This window comes from Drosophila kikkawai, chromosome 3R (genome assembly GCF_030179895.1).
Source record: "Drosophila kikkawai strain 14028-0561.14 chromosome 3R, DkikHiC1v2, whole genome shotgun sequence".
Lineage (NCBI taxonomy): Eukaryota > Metazoa > Arthropoda > Insecta > Diptera > Drosophilidae > Drosophila > Drosophila kikkawai.
The window spans coordinates 9,911,519-9,934,844 of NC_091731.1; the positions used below are offsets into that span (position 1 = coordinate 9,911,519).

Genomic DNA, 23,326 nt, shown 5'->3' on the forward strand with positions numbered 1-23,326 from the left:
TTCGCCGTCTGCTTTCAGCTGGCTGCTCTTCACAGCTTGATGCATTCCCGTGCGGTTTGGTTTGGTTTTCTTTCTGCTATTGCGACACAAAGTTGCTGCTGCCGGCTGCTGCACACACGAATAGTACATCCAACTGTGCCGCACCACTGAAATGTGTGCTATTCAGCCAGCACTCGTCATCATCTCCTCTATCATCGGGGTCCCCTCCGCCGAATGAAGAGGGAAAACATTGTCACGTGGTTTTTGTATTTAGTTGTGCCCTCCTGCTGCTTCTACCTATCGCCGCAGCAACTCCGGCAGCTTTTTCTTTGCGGTGACTGCAACCACTCCTCCAACTTCCCATTCACCGACAGCCACACACATTCACATTCACACCAGTGCAATAAATTCGCCCGCCCGAGTAACGGCTTCTGTGCCATTGTGGAGAGGCTTTCCATTGTGGTACAAGCACACAGATAGACAACTCGCCTCGGTTGCCAGTCGTTTGACTGTGTGGGTGTAGTTATCCTGCATTGTTTGCCTTGTGTTGCCTCGCTGTCTTTGTTGTGCAGGGAAATTGAAATAAATGTATGTGTAAATGCGTCAAAATTAAGTTTATTTCTTTTTCGCTGTTGCTTTTTAAATGTCTTTGCCAGTGACAAGTGTCAATTAGAAAAAAGTTCAATTACATTAAGCCGAGGAGGGAGCCAGCAGCGGCACAGCTACAACAAGTAGCAGCATTGTTATAGGCCCTGCCCTCAAGGAATATCCAGAGAGTCATTGTCAGTGTCGGTGTTTGTGCTGTTGTTGTTTCGTTTGTGCTTTTGTGCCGGAGACAAAGCCGTCCCAGAGATGTGTGCGAGTATGCGAGTGTAATTGGGATAAGTCGGGCGTAGTTTTGAGCACATACTGAACGCAAACAACTGGGATACGAAGTAACATCAATCCCCGGATTGTCAATAAATATTTTGTGGAATGCTTTCTCAAGATAAGAAATTTGTAGAGTTTTAATTTAATTAAAATATATGAAGCGTTGCTGAGGCTTTTAATGTAAACTAGTTAAAGCTTTAAACAGATGAAATTTATACGGCTAGTAAGGAGTAAATAATGTTTTTGCTTACTTAAGTGCCTCAGACAAACCTAATTAGTGTTCTGACATGAGCTGCAATTCCAGCTCGCATTGTGAATTGCCTATTCTTATCCTTTCAACAGCACTTCTGTCCTGTTCACATGAAATTTTACCCACCGCAACAATTGACAAGGCCCATTAACTGAGCAGTTTCCAACTGTTTTGCACAACTAATTTGGCCCATTTAACCCCCGAATCCTAATCAAATGTGCTTTAAACTTTGACAGGGTTCTGTGACGACACACGTCGTGTCAGGACCAATCTGCTAATGAAATAAAATATTAATTAAGAAACTCCAGACAGCAGACACCGGCTAAGATAGTGGGGATAGTAGTGGCGAGCCTGGCCAGAATATCGTTTCATCAGAGGGCACTTGGAGCTGTCGTTTGGGTAATTGTAATGTTTGGCATGCCATTAAGCAAATGATGAATGAATCATTCAGTACGGACGAGATGCGGCTGAACGCCAGACACAGACACAGACAAGTTGTCACAGCGCCAACTTGAGTCGCCCGAGTGCCCAACATGGCGTATGCGCAATAATTTAGCGTGGAGCAAACAATTCTCTCGGAGAGGCGACGTGTCCAGGCCGCAGACAGCGGACACTCTCCGGCGTTTATAATTTGATCATTATTTATATTTAAATAGGTCCCTCCCCCACGCACCTAAAACACATCTGTTCGCTGCTTTTTCTGTGCTTTTGCTTTGTTGTTTGCTGGCCTGGCTAACAACAAATTGAAGGGAAATGATTCCATTTCATGCTAGATTAAACATGTGTCCACATAATTTATCGATTATTTATCATGTGGTCTGCTACGGGTGCGCTCCGTGTGGCCGAAGTGAAGTGAAGCCGTAGGCCCCAGGCCACCATCATGTCCCTGCGTCTGTGGGAGGGCCTGTGTGTGCTAAGCCGGGGGAGGGCCTCCCCCTTGCATAGGCCTTTTGCGGCCACATTGCGCACACAAGTGCAATATTAGAAACAAAAGCTGTGCCAAAGGCGTTTACCCTCTGCAGGAGCAAGTGAAGTTCGATGTCGATGTCGATGTCAGGGGTCCGTTGCCATGCCTTTGCCATTCGAGCCACTTGTCGCTCCAATCCGCCCAAATACCCTAGGGATGTGCCGGAGTATGATGGCCACAGAAGTCACAGGCAACTCATTCGCCCCGGCCCTTTATAGGGAGAAGTGACATATCTAAAACATACCAGGAATTGGGTCAATGCATCCATTACAATAATGTGTATTTTAGGGAAGGGACCCCAAGGAATATCTGTCTGCTCAGGGTTTGGCTGTGCAACTGAAAGTAGGTTACAAAAACAGAGATTTGCAATACTATTTAATCATGTATAAAGAGTGGATCAACTTGCTTAGCGATATCTCAACGTATAATTATCTAGGGTCTGCTGAAATAATAATTGCACAGAAATTTTAAAATATTTCCTTAGTTCTTCTGGTTGATTATTGCCTGGCTTTATTTTCAAGGATAACAGAGAAATATTTCATTAGGGTAATTGAAACTTCGTTCACTTACAGCCCCTTTTGATTTTTTCCCAGGCTCTTTTTACTCGCCAGACGCATTTGCCATTGCATTTTTACCGCATAAACACACAATCGGACTCACATACGCACACACACACAAGGCCCGTGGACAGCATAACACGAAAATGGCGGCCATTTTGTAATCCGCATGTGGCTGGGTAATCACCCCTAAGCTCCGCTTTGCCACTATCCCATCGCCGCAATCCCCCTTCTCACACGTGCGGCGGCTTTTGCCGGGTTTGCCGTAATGTTTTTTTTTTTTTGCTTTGTTTTGCGGCATTATGTGGTCGCTTGTCGCTGCATTTCCCAGCTATATCTATTTTTCCATCGCCATCCCATCGCCCTTGCCCGGTATCTCCATCTCCGCATGAATGTTGTGATTTTGTTTTGCGATTTTCGGCTATTTTTGGTTTTCATTTCGCGTTCCGCAGATCGATCGATATTTTAAAGCTTAGTCAAATGGTGCGAATTCAGTGAGGATTGGTTAGGATTTGGCTAATGATCAGGAGATGCAGATGCTTAGGAATTGGAAATGAATTTAGTTTTGAGCCAAAGTTTACCTTTTAACTCCAGAACTTTCCAATCACTCAGATCTGCAAAAATAAAAAATAATCATTTTCAATTAAGCTAGTTTTCATACTGCCTATAAACATGTTTTCTTTAATTAAAAAAGTGCCTGAAAAAGTATTCCCCTCTCTACCATTTCGACAAAAAGTGGCCAAATGAATCACTTGATAAATTGCTTGAATTGCTGCCAGCAAATATGAAATATTTTCGTAGTGGTTGGCACAAACAACTTTATCGAAATGAGTGCAACTTCATAATGCTCCTTTGCTTCTTCTACGCGCGTGTGTGTCTGCTCTGCAATTGTTGAACACTTTTTGACAAATTGTTGCCGCAGCCACTTTTAAATCAATTTGCCAGCTAAATTGACTTCCATTCCTGGCCAAGAGATTTTGCCAGCTCACCGGATATCTTAAAAAATAAGAAACTCACAAACTTTCCGCTGCTCCTACACCGTTCTCATATTTTTCGCTCTCAATCTCTGCTTTCAGATGGCGAAATCCTGCGCGTGCTGGTGAACAGTTCGGCCGAAATCAAATGCGATGTGGGCTCCAGCCTGCCCGACGACAAAGTCCTGCTGGTCGTTTGGTACAAGAATAATTTACCCATTTACAGGTAGGTCAATCTGCGCCCTACGAGCGCCTGTATCGGCATCCGCATCCGTATCTGTATCTCAATCCCTTTGACAGCTACGACACACGTGGCGCCCACGCAGGGACCCCGTCGCATTGGCGGGACGAGGAGGTCCTCGAGGATCGGGCCATCTTCCGGACGCACAAGGAGCCGGCGGAATTGCTTATAAATCCGGTTAAGGTAACGTTTACCCTCCATCCACATCCGCGTCCGCATCGGAATCGCGAGTGTCAACATCGCAGCGCTTTATAATTGGAATTTCATTTCATTTTCAGGAAAAGGATGCGGGCAACTTTCGCTGTCGCGTGGACTTTAAGCTATCGCAGACCCGCAACAGCAACGTCAATTTGGAAGTTGTTGGTGCGTATACCCAGAACAGACTGACTGATGTCAGGGATTCAATCAATTTTGGTAGCCCTTTACTGGCATAAATATTTTATAAAATCGAACGTTTTAATTAATTTCAAGCAACACACACTTTCCTTGAAATGGTTGCTATAAATAATTTTGATGAATGGGTTTGATTTATTTTTATATTAAAAGGTTTTTAGGCCTTAGCTAAATTTACTAATAATAAAAATGTATTTTCTGATGTTTTCAAAAATGTAAAATCGGTGAAACCCAAAGCATTAAAAACTCTGTTAAAGTCAGTATCGTTTCTGTTTGTCCTGCTAAAATCTGAATTTAAAATTTTTCACTTCAATCAGTTTGAAAAACGGAGAGAAAGACAACATATATATTCATTGTACGCAAATATGTAGCTATAAAATCAACATTCGCATAAATAAATAAATACGGCCAGCCAGAAACGATTATAAAAGCAATTAATATTTGTTTCGTCCGCACACACAGGCCCGAACGAGTCAAACATAAATTAGCTGAAATGATTTCTCGGTTAGCCGCAAAACTTACAATTTATTATGCGAGGGATGTATACCTTTGGCATTGCTTTTGACAATGCCAAATTGATTCTGATTTGCGGCTGTCGAAAATCATGGCAAGCGATCAGGATATTCATGAATTTAACAGATAACTTAACTTAATAAAGTCCGCTCTACCTTTTCAACTTCACAGTTCCGCCCATGCAGCCGAATATCTTCAACGAGCGCCGACAGCGAATCGATTCCAGGGCAGGTCCTTACGAAGAGGGAGGCAGCCTGGAAGTCACCTGCGTTGTCTATGGCGGTAAGTCACGGAAATGCTAATCAAAAGTTACCGAATTCAATACGCGGCAGTGGACTTCCACTGGAATAAAACATTAATTGTGGGCCCTATAAAATGCAATCAATAATTAAACTTTACAAGTGGCTGTATAACCATAAAAGAATCCAGCACGAACGCAATCAGAAATAAAAAGTACGCTATTGAGAGGGCAGAGAAGGAGTAACTAAGCCTTGTTGGCATGCAAACAAAGGGCCAGAGTATAAACAACAAACAATAAATAAGGTGGAGAACTGTAAAGTAAAGTTCAATTCCAAAGAAAGCGAAACAGAAGCCAATTGTGGGGGAAAAGGATGGGGGAATCGTGCCAAGTTAATTTCGAAAATGTGTCGCCTTAACAAAAGGATTAAAAACGCTCGAGAGCAAGGAGAAGTCAAGTAGGAAATAAAGGGAAAGGCCAGAGAATCCGGGAGCAGCCTGCAGGTTTTGTTATCGATGACTTCCAGAGCGAAAAGTTGACATTGGATACACAGGAAATAAAAGTAGGTATTACAGTAAATTAAACTGTTTAATTTTATTTTTATAAGGATAGATGATATGCAAGCTGTTAATTGAATTTGGGATAACTTAAGATTGTTTTTAATTTCTATTTATAGTAAAAAAAGGATATAATACATATATTCAGACCCTTCTCTTTATCTCTCTGCACACACAACCCTTAAGTCAATTGCTGTTAATGAAAACCAAAATAAGAACTGTTCGTGCGAATAAAGGAGACTGCAAGAGGACCGAGGACAATCCTGAATCGAGAGTGGAAACGGGTCGTATTTTCCTCTCAAAAGCCGTCACAGTGGCGGACATAAGTATGTCAGCTGGCAACAACAGTGGCGTTCGCGTTCGCATTCGCATTCGCTTTCGCTGTCGCGTGCTTTATCGCTGTGGAGTCCCCTTTGTTTCTGGGTCTGGGCGGAAGCGAAACCACTTTGAATGGTTTGACATGTCAACGTTGACATAAAATAAATCACCAAGCCAGCAAACTGCACTTGAAGCTGCTCCGGCAACTGTTAACTGGTCAGTAGTTTTCTGGGAGGAGCGCGCAGGGAAAAAAGAAAATCACCAGAATTGGGCACTCAAAATGTTGTATGTGCCAATTAAATGGGGGCAAGGAAAATGTTGCCAATGTACAAATGTGAATACATACGAGCTCTGGATGGCGGGACGAGGCTGTGGGAGGGAGTGGTAGTGACCAAGTTGTTGACAAGGGAAAAGGAAGTCAGTTGATGTTGGCAAATGAGCGGGGCGGCGGAGGCAAGCAATTGGAGTAGTTGAAACTTGTCCAAAAACGAGGGGGAGAAAGTGAATTGGGTTTATGTATGACTCTCTGGGTGTACATGTGTGTGTGTGTGTGTGTGTGTGTGGTCAGTCTCGTTGACAGTTAAAAGGAACAAATTGATCCTAGCTGTAAGGAAAATTGCTACACTTTGGGAAAACACGGACAAATATTGAAAATAATAAAATAAAATAGTGGAAAATGATTATTTTTGTAAAATGTATTTACTTATTAACATTTTGATTAATATATTTTGTATTATTTTTAGATTTCAGTTTAAGCTTAAAAAGTCAGCAAATAGGTTTCTGTTTGTTTTTACCTTGGTAATATGTTCTTGGAACATTGTAAAATTTGTAAATTTTATATGTGCCGGGAATTACTTTTGTCTTTTAGGAGGGAAGGACCTTCGGCGAACCACTGAACATCCCTTTTATGGTGCAATGGCTCCTGGTAATGGTGTGAAATTGAAAATGCTAGCCTGGTTGTTCTGCCCTGCTGAAATCTTAAACAGCGGGCGGAAATAAATTGCAGGCAAATGCTGACATTATGCTCAGCCCGGCACCATCTCCACCACCATCTCCATCTCCGGGTCCGTCTTCGCCTCCATTGCCATTTCCATTTCCATTCTTAGCTGCTTTTGGCTGGGCCATGGTGTGGTCAGGTCTTTGGCATTCAACATGCAATGTCCATTACAGAAATTGCAATCCTGTGGCCAAAACAAAAAGCCAGGAGGGAGGCGAGTCTAAGAGCATAAAGTGCTGAAAAAGTTGCCACTTAAACAAGTGCAATCAGCAGAAGTAAGTCAAAAGCGGCAGGCGATGAGGAAGGAGGACGTACCGCTCCGGGATGGGGATGGCCGAAATACGGGGAACAAGGCGGAGCCAGTTTCGGCTTAAGAGTGTGCGAAATCGACAAAGGAGCAGTAAATTTTATTGCAGCCTAGGAGGCCCACAATTGCAAATGAGCGCGACACGCCAGCCCCGAAAAGGGCCGGCGAAACGGGGAGCGAAATGAAGTTATAAACCAGCACAGTCTGTGTGGGTTGTAAAAATTACCAATCTACCCCCAGTTGCCCCGTCTTCGAGCCAAGTCTGCCAAATCATAAAGAATATACATTGGAACTGGGGGCAGCCATTGTGCGCTGGCACTTGCCGAGCAGAGGGAAAACCGGGGGAAAACTCTGGGTTTATGTGGCCACTAATGCATAATATTCAACGTTGCCTTCTTTGGCACGCCATGAATTTTACACACGGTGGTCTTTGTCCCCATCCTTCCCTGACTTCAGTTTCCCTTCCCCTCTTTTGCCATCCCGCCAGAAACTCTCCGGAGCATATAGTACGATGAAGGCGGCCAAGACGCAGGGGAAACTGAAATAGTAGGGGCATTTTAATACCCCTTTTCTTAATATATTTTTTTTAATTTCAGTTGTTATTACGATTTATTATTATTTATATTGTAAAACTTTTATATTGTTCCGACTTATCTTCTCTCTACGTAGTCTCTCCAGGTTATCCTCGTACCTCCATGATCATGCACGGTCGATAACAATATCGACTGCACAGTTTCCTATCGATATTCACATTCGATAGTTTCTTAGTGTTACCTTATGTTTGGCTTATTATGTTTTATTTACAATATATTGGTTTTATTTGTAGGTCCAATAGAATTGAACCTTTATTATTGCAGAAATATTGTCAGAAAGACTGTAGGTCAAGTTAAAAATGTTCCTAAAACAAACTTTATAACTTCATAAATATAACTTAATATAATTAATTTGACACACTTAACAATATTCCATACCACCCTTAATTCTCTAGTGATGCCCAGCATAATAAAAGTGTGCCAGAAATGGTTTCTACCCTTAGCATTTTTTTTCTCTCGGTGTGTCAAACGGAAGTGCAGGCGTTTTCCGCTTTGGCCAAAGTGAGCGTTGCCCATATTGTTATTGTGTTCACCATTGTTGTTGCTGTAGGCAGGTTGGCCACTACAAAATAGTGTGCATTTTTATAAAATTTTCTTTCTTTTTGTTATTATTATTATTACTATTACTATTACTGCTACTGTTGTTGTGTTCTTGTGGCACATTTCGGAGCACGGAAGTGCAGCAATACGGGCCTTGCAACAACGCGAAAATAGAAACAGCAAAATGTGGGAAAAAAGCGAGGGAGATGGAGACAACTTGGTTTTTAGTTTTACTAGCTTAAGCTTTAGTTTTGACCTTAAAATTTCAAATGGTTCGAAAGACAGTAAATTTATTAATGGGATATATTTATTTCTACACTGATAAAAAAAAATCGATGTTTTAGATTTTGTGCATTCTTAAAATAAAATCTTGATATAAGACCAAAAAATCTAGAAAGGAATTTTTCAGGTTTTATTTAAGAACAAAAATTTTAAAAGAAGACCAAAATATGCTTACGCGACTTTCGTGACCGAAAAATCACGTTTTTAAGACCAAAATTCTTGAACTTTTTTATCAGTGTATATAAAATAGGTTCTTAGTTTTTTAAAGAGGTACATTAAATATCATAAGAACAACAGAGTGCAACTGTATTTGTTAGACTTTAAAGGGACCCCCAAAGTCAGCAAGCTTAAAATTTATTTTACAGCTTCCTCGCTGGACAAAAGGTCAAATGGCAAAGAGCAGACAAAGGGGAAACTGGGCGGGGGGATAGAGAGAATGCGAACTGAATAAACAGAAAGTGTAGGAAAGACAACAACATAAAATATATTTATGTGGCATGGCAGAGTTTCCTCCTTTTACTTTTTCTTTTTCTACTTTTTTTGTGCTACTATCAAGAGTCCTAAATTTTTGTTGTTGGTGCTTCTATTTCTTGAGTGCTTTGTTTGCAAAGACCCAACCCCTCCCCGCCATCCCATTTTCGGGGAGTGTATCTGTTTCACCCGAGACAAATCCAAAGCAGATGCAGGAGATGCAAAAGATATGCAAAACTAAACAAGCAAATATTTCAGCATTGCATAACTGAGCCGCTCTCGCTCCAACCCTTCTCGTTGGATTCTTTGCACGGCAAAAAAAAGCGAGTAGAAGTTAAAGTTCTTTTGTAATGTAAATAGAATAAATAATATATAAGGTAACACTAAGAAACTATCGATAAGAAACTGGGCACTCGATATTGATATCGACCGTGCATGATTGAAGAGGTGGATCACTACCTGGATAGACTCCCTAGAGAGAAGACGTAAAGAAAGAACCTTGTGAAACTAACCTAGAGATTAATTATTAAGATGAATTAAAAAGGACTTTAAACCTTTTGACGCCAATATGTAATTTTTTAATTTTTATTTTTAAGTATAATTGCATTCAGCATCGAATATCGTTTAAAATCCATTTAAATATTATGAATCAAGGATAATTTTGAGAGAGATAATAACGGAATTCTATAATAAATGAAATACAAATTTAAGTAAATAAAACTATACTATTTCTCCTGTGTAATGCTTAATAATGAGAGTAAACAGAACAATAGGCAACCAGAAAGAGAGACTCTCTGCGCCCTGGTAACGTGTGTGCAAAAGTGCATAAGTGAGTCGGACTTGGCAGGCAGCGGCTTTAAGTCTTCGCCGAAAGGAAACGCTAAAAACTGGCACGCATTTGAATGCTGCTGCTCATTAGGAAGTGGGTGGAGCCACCTGGCGAACGTGAACGTGGTGGGTGCCAGGTGGACATGGCAAAGAAATGCTAATGTCGCTTTTGCTGCTGCTTTTCAGCTGCCTGGCACAAAAACCCGTTTTTTGATGCTTGCACTAAAAATGGCAAAGCACTTGGCAAAAAAGTAAAAAGAAATAAAAGAGAGGAGCCTGCTTTTTGGGGACGAAAGCCAACATACTCTTCAAAACGGATGGGTTCTATGGAAAATTGTAGCTACAATAGTATTTTATATTTTATAAAGTAATACCAAAGAAAAAATAAACATTTCGGCCTGAAAATACTACGACATAAGCACAAAAAAAAAAAGAGAAAATGAAAGTGGGTATTCCTAAAATTTGATTTTCTCGACATCAAAAGGACAAAGACCATATAAATTTCCTGTAAAATATTTCTCCTTAATTATAACTATAAAAATTAGTAGTAAACTTAATTTTTCTGATAACACTTAAATGGCTTTTCTTGTGAGTGTATAAAAATGCAGCTTAGAAGAAAGAAAAGCTGAAAGCAAAAAAACTAGTGCAAACTTTGAGTGCGTTTGTGTAGAGAGTAAAGGCAAGTCAGCTGTGTTTGTGTGGCTGTGGCACCTTATGTTGACATTAAAAAACAGCAGATACCACACAAGCCTTGGCAGGAAACTTTGTGAGGGCTTTAAACTGAAGCAAGAGTCTCTGAAGTTTTTTGCAAAAAGAAAACTCCTGCTTTAAGTGTTTCGAAAAAAACCACAACTGCATTGCCAAATCAAACTTTTCGTTCCGCTCTTCTGTGGCGTTCAAAGTGCCTTTTTTCCTTTTTATTTTTCATTGTATTCCTGGTGGAGGAAGGCCAATAAATCACTGGAAACCATTAAGCCTTGCTACACATGCGCTAATCTACTCTGGCACAAACACACTCAGACACTAACCCACACAGAGACACTCGAACGTACACAGGCACAGTATGTGAAATATTTTCATAAACAACATAAAACTCGACCAAATGGCAGTTATTAATCAAAGTAATGTGCGTTCACCTCTCCGCATATCCTGCTCCGTGCATACACATGTATGAAAATCCATATGTGTGTCCGTGTCACACATTTTTCAAACATATCAAGTGCAGTTTTCGGCCCATCCGTGGCTTAGTTTTAGTGAATTTCCAGGTGGATTTAATGGCACTTGTTCAGTCGCATTGCTTTTTATGGCTGCTCATCAAGCATTTTGCGTAATAACTACGTAATAATAGAAAAATATACAAGCATGTCGCTGAATTTATTTGTGTCAGCGCCCCACACTGGCAGAAAAGTGTGGGGGCACTTTTGAGATAAAAACAGAATATGGAAATATGTGGACAATTTAAGCCAGAGAGATGCTCACCAGTCAGGCCTTCACCTCTAATCAGTTTATTTCCATTTAATATTTCAGTTATTTCTCAGTGTATTATTTGCCTTCCCTTGAATGAGTGACCGACCACCCGTTGCTATTAAATTAATGTGCGCTCATATACGCACACAAAAGCTAATTTCAGCGCTTGATTAAGTTGAAGTCGTTAAAAGCGGCCAAGTGCCACACGCTGCGTATGAGTAATGTGGCTGTGCGTTTGTGGGCCGGCTTAAGTGGACCGCACTCCGCGGCGATTGCACCACGCGGTGGCCAGTTAACAAGCTCCACCAGCTAACCAAATTAGGGGTTCTAAGGATAGACTATAACAGGCACTTTATTCAAAGTAATGGATAATTTCGGTAATAACGAGTCGAGTCAATCTTGAAGGCTGCTCCCTTGGAAAGTAGTCAATATTTTGTCATTTTAATGATTAACACAAACTAATGACAAATGCTGGGTTAAGAGTACTTTTACTTGGGGAGCATTGAACTAGGTTTACTTTTGACTTTTATTGAAATAACAAAAGATTTAACAATCTTAGCTTTGTTTTAAAATCTTTCAGAAACCACTTTAATTATAATGAAAATTCTTTTTTTATTCACCTTGCAGGCTCTCCGCCGCCGACTGTCACCTGGCTGATGAATGGGCAGCTGCAGAACAGCGTTGTCGATTACACCTACGACGGCACCATCAACAGCAAGCTGGTAGTTCGCAACCTGTCACGCATTCACCAGCATGCGGTCTACACCTGCCAGGCGAGCAACTTCCACAAGAAATACGTGGCCACCAACATAACCATTGAGCTATACCGTGAGTATAAAAATACACACAAACTGAAAGCAGAACGAGGTATTCGTATACATTATCCCAGCAGACAAAAACGTTCGTTTATGATATTGAAAACGATAATTAGTCGTGGGTTTTGTGGCAGAAAATGCTATAGTTTTCGGAATCCGAATAAGATTTCGATTGCGGACCTTTTACGCGATTCTTATCGGGTATAATCCTAGGAATTCGCGATACTTGTCCGCCATTCGTCCGTTTGTGCATCCGTTTTTAGCGAAACTAATGCGGAAAGTCCGATTCTTTATCCGTTTTTAATATTTTATAAGCGGACAATTTTCGGATTCATCCGCACTATGTCCGCTTTTTGTCTGCTGGGATGCTTTTTAAAAGTACAAAGTCAACTTTAAAGTCTATGAAAAAGTAAACTCCCATAAAGAAAATAATATATGTATTTTTAAAGCAAGCCTAGAGATTACTAAGTTTTGTCGATTTTTAATTGGAAAATTGTGAGCCTTGGTTTTATCTCAATGTTAGGAAACCTACATTTCGGTTTTCAGTTTCATTAAATGTCCTTTTATAATAAATTGAAATTTGAAGCGAGCTTAAACGACCCAAATATGGTGCTAAAAGCGTTTTGCCAAACAATTTATTTATTTATTGTATTTATTTCACTTTTTCTGATTCTGATTGTGCGGTCTTGCTTTTGTTGTTCGGTTTTAAGCGTTGCGATAAAAGTTTTAACAAATAGCTGCGCAGATAAAAACCATCCAGGCACCCGGCAAGAAAAAGAAAAAAAGGCTGGGCGGCAAAAAATAGATAATAAAATGGCTTATGCAAATATAACAAAATGCAAACGACCGGGGCAACAGCAACATTGCATGCGATATCCAAACACGAAAAAAGTATAATATATACCCAGAAATTCCTGTGCGTAACTTAACCCACCTACCATGGCATAGCCATGACCTGGTACATATTGTATCGAACTATTTCGCTCTTTGTGGACGTATAGAAGTTGCGTCCAGGTTAGTGGAGTGTGCATGACCCCAATGGATTTATTATTATTTTGTGAGAATTTTTTAAATGCCTCTTTTTCAACACTCGGCACGGGCAGGGGCAGTGGCAATGCAAATTGTTAAATTGAATTAAATTGTTGCCAATTTCGTGTGTGCCTCACTGCGAGTGTGAGTGGTTAAGAGATTTGTGCTTGGGCAAGCAGTTTCCAGCAAGTTTATTTGTCCTGGCAAAAATTAAAATGGGTTGAGAGTTGCAAATTGAGGGAGTGAATGGAGGGCAAATTAATAGAGATAGACAGATAGACAGAGTTTGCTCTTCATTTGAATAATTTGTATAGTAACTATTTATCTATTAGAATCGAAATGGAATTTTATGATATTCCCCTGCTAACTCTCAGCTCAATTCTTCCCTGAAAAGTATCAACTTTCCTAAGAAATCAGGTACCAGAATTTTCTTGAAGTTCAGGCCGCGTCTCTCCGCATTCTCGGAACATTGCCGCATTATATTTTGTGTTTTGTCTGGTTATTAGGCCCATGGCATTGCGCTAAGAGCCAAAGATTGGCCATTGAATTTTATGGCACTTTGGCGCGTCTGTCATGGCTCTCAAAACGCCAAAGCAATTGGACGTCAATTCCTACTTAGGCTCCCAGTACCCCAAAAATAATGTAAAAATGTTCCAGCGACAGCAGCTGGTGGATGCGCATATTTGATATTATTGCTCCGAGTTCGGGCACGGGGAATATGTCGCACTGGCGAAGACATAAAAGTTAACACGCCAATAAGGAATGCCCTGGATGAGGCGGCGGAATGTCGCTAACTTGGTCAATTAATGTGGCCACAGTTTTCGTAATATGTTTAGCAAATGACCTTGAAATGCAGAGGTGGTGGGCCTAACCAGGTTTTGCCACTCAGTGCTTACAGAGTGCTCCGATGTTTTTTGTGTGTAGGCTCGCGTGTAATGACAGAACGGGCGACCGGGAAACAGGGCAGTTGAATAATAAGTACGACCTTAATTAGTTAATTTTATGGCCACTAACAATTAGATTACGCCCGGCACGACACCCACTCCCGCCCGAGCAACAACAATTATGAGTGCTGCTCATTAGCACACAATTCAAGTTCCCAAAAGGGCTGGCCGAAGCCGAAGTGCAGCCTTTAATTGAATTAAAATTTTCCCCATGCATCAGTTGGCATGCAAGTCAAATGGAGATTTCCCCGGTGGCTGTTTTCCTTTACTTAAATCTGCATTGCATTCGAGAGACAAGAAACATTTATTTTTCGCCACTAGAAGTGTATGTTTTTCAAGACTTAAACCAAACCATAAATTAATAGATTTTCTGGAGTAATTTACCGCAGCTCGGCACGATTTCAGGCCCTGGTCTTCTATGTTCACCTGGTTAGTGCGTTAAATTAAACATTTAAATGATTTTTCAATGCAAATGTGCATAATTAATTTAATTACAGTAAAGCGCTGCTGTTGAAGCAGCTGCAAGAACAACAACCCTATTGAAACCTATAAAAACAATAAAAAGTGGAATAATATTGTAATATATGCAGCAGAACACGAAAAAAAAAGGCATTGATATAAAAAAAATAGATTGTTGCACTACACCTCGCTGCAATGCTTTTGCTCTTCCCTTTTTATTATCGCATTTGGGTTTAACTGAAATGTCACGCCTTTATATTAACGCACAAAATGCGCGGCCAACCGCAGCAAATGTAACTGAAAAAATAACAACGGTTGGCTTAACTCCTTTAAATTGCTGGAAATATATATTCTTTAATGTATTATGCAAAGGGATACCCTCTAACTGGTATATTGCAACATGAAATAAGTTAAAGTTTAGGTTTTTAAGGGGGGATATACATGTAAGCGGTCAAAATTTGGCCATTTTACGTAAATTTTTTTTTATAAGAAATAGTCAAGCAATCGTCGTGAAACTTTGGATATAGTTAAAAGTATAATCAGAGATGATAAAAAAAATTAGTTATAAACAATATTTTACAAAATGGCGGACTTATGGAACATATGCCGTAGCGCCACGAGCTTTGAGTTGCCGTGCTATGGACACGATAGAGCTCGTAGTTCCTGTCCGAAATCCGTAAACTAAATTTTTTTGTATTCATTACACCTTTATCTTCTATTTGAACCTAAAAAACCAAAAAGAAATCAAGACAAAAAAAATAAATTTTGATTTGAAGGGAAAAATGCCATTTTCAGGTGATAAGTTTTCACTTCCCACCCTCTTAAAAAATAGTAATACTAAGTTTTATAACAACCATTTAGGTTCAAATAGAAGATAATTTCATGCTGATCATAATAATTTTTGATTCACTCCGATATGTTACGTAGTTTTTTGTGAATCGTGTCCATAGCATAGGTAGAAATGCCAAAATTAGAAGTTGAGAAAATGACGATTAAAGTTTTTGATGCGCCCACATTAACACTAGTGAACCTTGCGTGCATACTTGATTTGAGGCACCTAAAGTTGGAATTCGATAATGAAATTTACACAGTATATTCTTTAAGTAATAAACTATTTTTTAAACCAAAAAAAAAAATTGCCAAAAAAAATTTGGTTTACATGTATATCCCCCCTTAAGGCTTGATGATTTCAGTTTCCTCGCAAAACAATCAAAATTCAACTTCAATCGAAATTATTCGCACAACAAACCATATTTTAATATTTATAATCATTTTCCAATTGAAACCCAGAGTGCGTAATTTATAATTTGCAATGAACGCAGCAAAGCGCGAAACGCAAAATAAAAATAGAGACGGAAAGCGCGGAAAAACAATCACAAAATACCGATAACGATGGGAAATTGTGTAATGCCGATAATGAACCCGGAGTCCAGCGTTACGTGACCATGTTTGGGTGGAGCAAAAATATGTTTGTTATTGTCTATTTGTTTGGGCAATTTTCAATTTTGTGGGTAAACAAATTGCTGTCACCATGAATATTAACAAATATTCAAATTACATAAACATAATTGCATGAATATTTATTGGCTGAAATTTAATGCATTGTTTGTGATCTGCGAATCCGACAATGGCCAATGCCAATTGGCCATATGCCAATTATTTCGGAATTTATTTTTGGTTCTTTACCTTTTTTAAAGATTTCTGCGGAAGCCACTTTAATGAGATTTTTGCTGTGAATTATTATTGTGCCCCGAAAAGATTAACTTTTCATCAATTTGTTGCCGTCTTCCTGCAAGTATTTCCCGCCTGACATTTATCATTTTATATTATGCGTCCGTCCCAGAAATATCTTCTGCCCTATGCTCGACATTGTTGCCGTTGCAGCGGCCTTCGCTAGTGGCTATCGTAATTTGTTGCAATTAATTTTAATTGCATTGCCTGTCATTTCCATTTCCATTTCGATTTCGATTTTTCACACACAATTTGAATAAATCAACAAAAAGCCGCTGTCGCAACAGGCAAAAAGGCAGAAACAAATACAGGAAAAGAGTCGGTGGGTGGGGTAATAAAACCAACCTTAAATGGCAATTTAAGCAAATAAATTAAGGATGGAAATTAATGCGTTTTTATAAACAAACTGTTTGCATTGCAGTGCGCCCCCTGCTCGTGGAAATCAGCTTCAACAACCAGCCGATGTCGGCGGATCGAAAATATGAGATCGAGTGCCAGGCAATCGGGTCGAGGCCGCCGGCGAAGATCACCTGGTGGATGGGGAACCTCGAGCTGCACGGCCACAGCCAGAAGGTAAATGTAATTTCGAATTTGAAATTGAAATAAATAATATTAATTTGCAACATCTTCGAAAGGTATCTGAGGACGGCAATGTGAGCACATCAGTGCTGTCCATAACTCCCACGAGGGAGGATCATGGCAAGGCTCTGTCCTGTCGCGCAACCAACGAACTCGTAAGGAATGGCATTCGAGAGACCGCCATGAAGCTGAATGTGTTCTGTAAGTATATGATTTTAAATATAGGGAAAATGATCAAAAATGATCTAGTTAAGAATCCATTAAGTCTAAGAATAAGTACCTCAATCATTTTATTTACTTCTCTTAAGAGCCATGAACTATTAAATTAATATTTAAAATATACAAATCCACAAATATGTTTTAGTACAGAGGATAACCTTTCGTTTAGATTTCTTCCCTTCTGTTTAACCCAACCAGGCAATTAACTTTTCAAATTGGGTAACTCATATACTTTCCTTGTAGAACTAATACAAATCGAAGCTGTTGTCAACGGCTCTGTTCCCCCTTGCATATTTTGTGTGCCAGGAACAACTGCCGCCTTTCCATTCCGATTTAATAACACCCGCGTTTGACATATGCCGCTGCTTTATGAGTGCCACATAAACCATCGATGGGGCCGCGTTCTGATTCTCGGGCGATCCCATAAACTATGTCAACCGCTTATCGCCCATGTCCCCTTGCGAATCAATACTGTTTTGCATACCAATGCCATAGAGACGGGCCGGGCGATTGGTGCGGGGATTTGGGAGCACTGTTCCAAATATTGGCGGGCTTTACATAATGCATTCCATTTTTTGCGTTGGCCCGGCTCGTATGTCAAACGTTTGTTTTATGGGCCGCGTCAACAATGTGCGGGGCTAAAGTTTGTTAATAAAATTTCTATGGCAAAATATTAAAAGACCGCGCGTGGCGAAAGGAAGAAATTTGTGGGCGCACTGTTCTTTATAGTGCGACAAGCCGGAAAGCTCACTTTAAGCCACAGGACCCTGCCTCCGCATCCGCACCCGCACCCGCACCCTCACCTATATAGCCCACATATGCAGGGAGAACGAGAACCCTTAATGTTTCAATAGTCCCCGAGACTCGTGTCCTCTCATCTCCTTTGGCTGTGACGACAGCGTCTTGGGCAAACAGTTGCCACGTCTATTATCTAAAAAGCTTGCCGCCTCGTTGTTCCCCAATGCCATTGAAACTTTTACTCCTTTCGGTGGCTGCTGCTGCGATGATGGGGATGCTTCCCCAGGATGCTGCAGATAGAGCACTGAGAGAAATTAAAGTGCCTTGAAGTTGGGGTAAAGCTTGTTATTATTTTGTCTTTGTTTTCTATTCAATAAATATAACTTTTAACACTTTTCTTACAATTTTGCTTTCGTTTTAATGAGCAAATATATCTCTAAAAGCTATCAAGTTAGTATTGAAATTTCCTCTATTCATTTCCAATTTCAAAGAACACATTTCGCCCAGTGTACGCTTGCCTGGTGGGGAAAAAGTCGGGCGCAGCTTCTGCGCGAGCGCTGATATAAAAAATTAGATAACAATTTCAATTTCCATGCTCATTTACATGTTTATAGCGTGCTTAAAATATTTCGGTCCCCCGCTCAGTTTTCCTTCTCCTGACACTTCCTGAGATTTCATATTTCCCGCCCGCCCTTCCGCGGCCCAACAAAGATTTTGTGTCTTTTTTAAGCGCGTCTTTGTTTGCCCTTTGCGTCGGGGGTAAATTGAAAAGTTGATGCAATGCCTGCCGCTGCCAGGGTTGAGAAGGGGCAGGCTGAAGTTGACGCTGCCAATAATTTTCTCATTATACTACATCACATTTAGCCGGGGCCATAAAAAAGTTATCTCTAATATCTTAATCTGCCACCTCAACGCAGCCGGGCCTCTTATTTTCTGCACAATCAACTCAGGTTAGGCGGCCGAAATGAAATCAACAGGAAAAGCCCTGCCAACAAAAATTAAAGTCATATCCGCAATAAACTTAATGACAAGGCTGATTTAAAACGAAAATATTAACGACTTGATGAGAAGAGCTCTAACAGGTGAAGGAGCAAAAGTCATTTCCAGTTGCGGGCTAATATAAATTAATAAAATTAAAAATTTTAAAAATAATACAAACAAAAAAGAACAAGGAAAATATATTAGTTAGTAGTATATATAGTATATAGTTATCTTATTTTAGTTTTGAAAATAATTGGTATTCTAGGAACATAGTAGGAACACCACATTGTAACATATAATGTAGCATAAGTGTTAACAATCAATTATGAATAAGTGGACACATATATCGATAGAATATCGGAGATCTGCGATCTCTACTTCTTGTCGGCGTTATTTCATATTGCAGGAACATAGTAGGAACACCACATTGTAACATGTAATGCAGCATAAGTGTAAGCAATCAATTATAAATAAGTAAACACATATATCGATAGTAGGCAAGGGTGATCGATAGAAGAATCGGCGTGTTGTGCAATAAGTTTAGCAACTTCTGGTGTGTGAAAATAAAATAAAGAACTACAATATAAAAGGACTATAGTGTAAGATGTATTACTAAATATAATAGAAAAGTCTTAGTCACTTATTTATCAGACTTTGCCAAGTATATTTTTACTATAAAGTTAAGTAATATATTTTTAATTCGAAATTGCATATAAAATGAAAACTTTCCTCTACAATTCTATTACCCTCGCCAATGGTATAAATACGACAAAATAGGAGAATAAAGTTGCCGCCTAATGTAATTTATATGGCCAGAGAGGACAGAGGAATCAATTTAAGGGCTGCTAACGAGAACTCGCCCAACTTTGTGCAATAGACAATGACAGGCCTTACGCACACCCAAGCAGCCACACACTGGCAATCGCACAGACACACATACAAATCGAGCCCTTTCCTCCTGCAACTGCAGCTGCAACATAATGTGGCAGTGGCACTCAAAAGTCGTTACGTTAAGCTGCAGTTACGACTGGGATGGGCTTGCTTTGGTTTTTCCTCTGGTTTTTCGGGACAATCCCGCCACGAATGGAGCACGGGGTCGCCGAGATAGAGGACCATAAAATGCATTAGCCAGACGTAGTTGGCCAGCTTGGCCAGTGACAGTTATTACCACTTAAGCCCATCCCAACCGCAACAGTGTGGCCTGCCAGCCACTTGGAGCTTCCTTCGGAGAATATCTCACTGTCAGTGTGCAGTTGGACAAAACAGAGAAACTTTTTAGAACAATTCACTATTAAATAGCTAAACTTAACTAAAATTATAATTCAAGTTCAATTCTATAAGGGAATGCCAAATGAATTATTTTCAAATTAATATTTTCATCTTTTATAAAAGTGTTCTGATATAGTTGATTCAGTTCAGTTGTATTACATTTTCTAAAAACTAAAAATTCACTATTTTCTCCCAGTGCACCTGCTTATTTTCCCTTCCCTTCTGTTTAGTTTTCTGGTACTGGCTGTCCCCGGCTTAAAGTCATCGCTAATGAACTTGTTGAGCGGAAAAAAGATAGACACAATGAGGGAGACGGAACCGAGGCAGAGGCAGTGGGAAAACTCTTTAAATTATGCAAACTGCTTTGACTCGTTCTTCTTCCTGCCTTCATTGTCCTTGCCACCCCAGGCCCACCCCTTTACTCCACTGGCTCTCCTCGGTTTCATTCGTTTCCCGTTCGTTCTTTCGCCGTCTCTGGCCGTTTGTGTGTGTGTTAAAGCACTTTTCATTTTCATTAACAAGTCTTTGCAAAAGACGAAATCGGCTTAAAGAAACTTGCTTATAGAACGTGCCACCCTAGAAAGCGGAAAAGAAAAAGCCAGAACACTAAGCACACAGAGACCCAAGACCAAAACTAGGAAAAGCGGGGAAAAGTTGCCAAAAACAATGTGCAAAATAATAATAAACAAGCGGAAGGTGGCAAAGAGCCGAAGGGGCAGCGGCAAAGAAACATGGCTGGAAGGGAATGGAAAATGGAAGAAAGACGAAGCGACACTAATCACGGATAAGTCCGGATTAACCCCCTTTCTCCCACCCCTTCCATGCCTTTCTTGGGCCCAAGTCGAAGGATTGTCCAAAACAGTAAATTACGTTTGATGGACTCTCGAGCGAATCCAAGTTCCGAATCCCAGTCTAAGTCGCCGCCTTAGTCAAATGAATACAATACTCATCCGCCTCTTCTTATTTCCTTTGCAGTCATCCCCACCTTGCAGCTGGACCTGGGCTCCAATCTAAATCCGGAGGATATCGAGGAAGGCGATGATGTCTATTTCGAGTGCAAAGTGCATGCAAATCCGGCTGCTTATAAAGTTGTATGGAAGCATAATGTAAGTGAGCGAACATAAAACTTTCCCATTGACTTGCAATATTTATGAAGGGGTGTGAAGTAAAGTTAGGCAAAAATATATTTCAACAGCTTTTAAAATGTATTATTTTCAGCCATCAAGCTTGACAACTTTTAAGGTCTAACTAAGATGTTTTTGTCTTTTGTACAGAGAGAAAAACAAATATATTTTATCCAAAAACATAGGCGAACAAAAAACATTGTGATCTAGCTTGGTAAAACAAACCAATATTATCCAAAGAAAAATTTAACGTTTTATTTGATTTTTTGTTTAAACTTTTAATGAAAATCAAGAAAATACCTCTCTTATTTTTGTGTGTACTGACCTTCAAATATACTTGAAATGTTGTACTCAAGGCAATTGAGCGTACAACTGCCAAACTTCCGGCAATTCCCAAGACATTGGCGTGCTCCCTACTACACACACACGAGCCTCCGGCCGGGTAAATTATTATGAAACCGAAATTAAGTGGTCATTTTTACTGAATTATTGGCCAATTATTTTAAGGCAATTGAGTCAAGTGGCCTGGCCGGCCGGCTATAAGACAAGTTTTAGGCAAGGGAAGTATTTCGGTCGCCGGAGAGATCGTACAAGTTTACAAGGCAAATCATTTGTTTATTACTTGAAGCACAAAGAACTTGAACCGCAGCAACAACAAAGGCGGGCAAATAAATGTTATTCAATGCCGAACAAGAAACGAATCAAGTGTATGAATAATATGAATGCTAATTGAATTCATTCACAATGAAGTACACGACCAAACAAAGAGCTAAGCTAAACAACGGCAACAGCAAGACCAACAACTTAGTCATAACTTTTACCGAAAACAACAATAAGCAAATACAAATACCCGAAGAAGACCAGAAACTTTCCTGGAGAACGGGCGGCTAACGAAACGAAATTTAGTACAAAGGAACTTCCACGGGACACCAGGGGTGAGATCTAGGTAGATATAAACTTTATATGAAATAATAATTTGCCCAAGAGACAATGGAGGGGTTTGGTTCGAGTGCTGATTCCATTACGTCTATCTGGCATCGAACAAAATGCTAATTACATGGGGGATGGAGCAGCGAAAGTGAAATCCAAAGCGGGCGACCGATGTGCTGTGGAAGTCAACGCTAAATGCAAATGAACTGCAAGGGAAAGTTAACACTTTGACGAAGAGGAAATGCTCTTTCTGACTACCTAAAGGTGTTGAATAAATTCAAGTAAGACTACAAGTAGCTGGTGTTTAATTAGTGCTAGCAACTTTTAAGCCCTTTTTAAAGAGCAGGGGAGTATTATATGTGACTAGCTGGCAGGACAGCAAGTGACAGCAGCACAGTTAGTTAGTTAGTTGGCAATCGTCACTTACATTTAGCCAGCTCAGCGTGAAATACCCCGCAGCCTCTCTACTGCTGTCCTTTCGCCTTGTGCCGAGTGTCATAACAATAAAAGTTCACTGCGGTAGTGCAAAATGGAAATGGAAATGGATACGAAACTAAGCCAAGCGCACACACACAGGGAAAACACAGTGAAATAGCGAGAAAAACTGGGGAGAGGCGAGACGGCGGCGTACACGGCGTATGCGTAACGAGTTCAAGGCCACGCGGCAAAGGCAAATTGCATGCGTCTTGAGCGCAGTCGGGCGTTCATTAAAAGTCAATTGGTAATTGGCAGCATCGACAATGGCAGTGCAACCTGAAAATGCAATTAAAAGTCAAATCAAGTTAAATCAACTCGACTGCAGCCGGCAGATGGGAAGTAAATTAATTTTTGTTTTGCCACCACATCGATTCGGTTTGAACAATTCCCTCTTGCGAAACATCCGAAGGGCAGGAGTGTAACGAGCGGAGGAAACTTGTCTTCGTCTATTATTATTCAATTAGACAAGCTGACAATTAACGACGAGCTGGCAAATTAAATTAACAATTAGTTTTATTAAACTTGCTCACAAACACACACACACACACACAGGCAAAAGTTCTCCAATGCGTGTCAGTGTGCGTGCGTGTAAAAGTTTTACATGTTCATTAACAACAACAAGGAGTCGAAGAACTTGAAGGAGCGCTGGCAGCGGAAAGAGCAGAACTTTGATGGAATCGTTGCCCTAG

At 40.3% G+C, this 23,326-nt stretch overlaps 1 protein-coding gene across 2 annotated transcripts in view; it reads left to right on the forward strand.

Annotated features, from left to right (window-relative positions):
* The window catches only part of side-VI (sidestep VI), an 87,352-nt gene that overhangs the window by 42,819 nt on the left and 21,207 nt on the right, over positions 1 to 23,326 (forward strand). The window contains exons 3-10 of one of the 2 annotated variants that reach the window (XM_017176725.3): positions 3,700 to 3,823; positions 3,898 to 4,021; positions 4,117 to 4,201; positions 4,916 to 5,026; positions 11,970 to 12,170; positions 16,742 to 16,893; positions 16,956 to 17,100; positions 21,082 to 21,212. In XM_017176725.3, the coding sequence (XP_017032214.1) occupies positions 3,700 to 3,823; positions 3,898 to 4,021; positions 4,117 to 4,201; positions 4,916 to 5,026; positions 11,970 to 12,170; positions 16,742 to 16,893; positions 16,956 to 17,100; positions 21,082 to 21,212 (1,073 nt within the window). Of the gene's footprint in view, positions 1 to 3,699; positions 3,824 to 3,897; positions 4,022 to 4,116; positions 4,202 to 4,915; positions 5,027 to 10,415; positions 10,555 to 11,969; positions 12,171 to 16,741; positions 16,894 to 16,955; positions 17,101 to 21,081; positions 21,213 to 23,326 lie in introns of those variants that run through there. The other variant, XM_070287061.1, reaches the window with a different exon arrangement.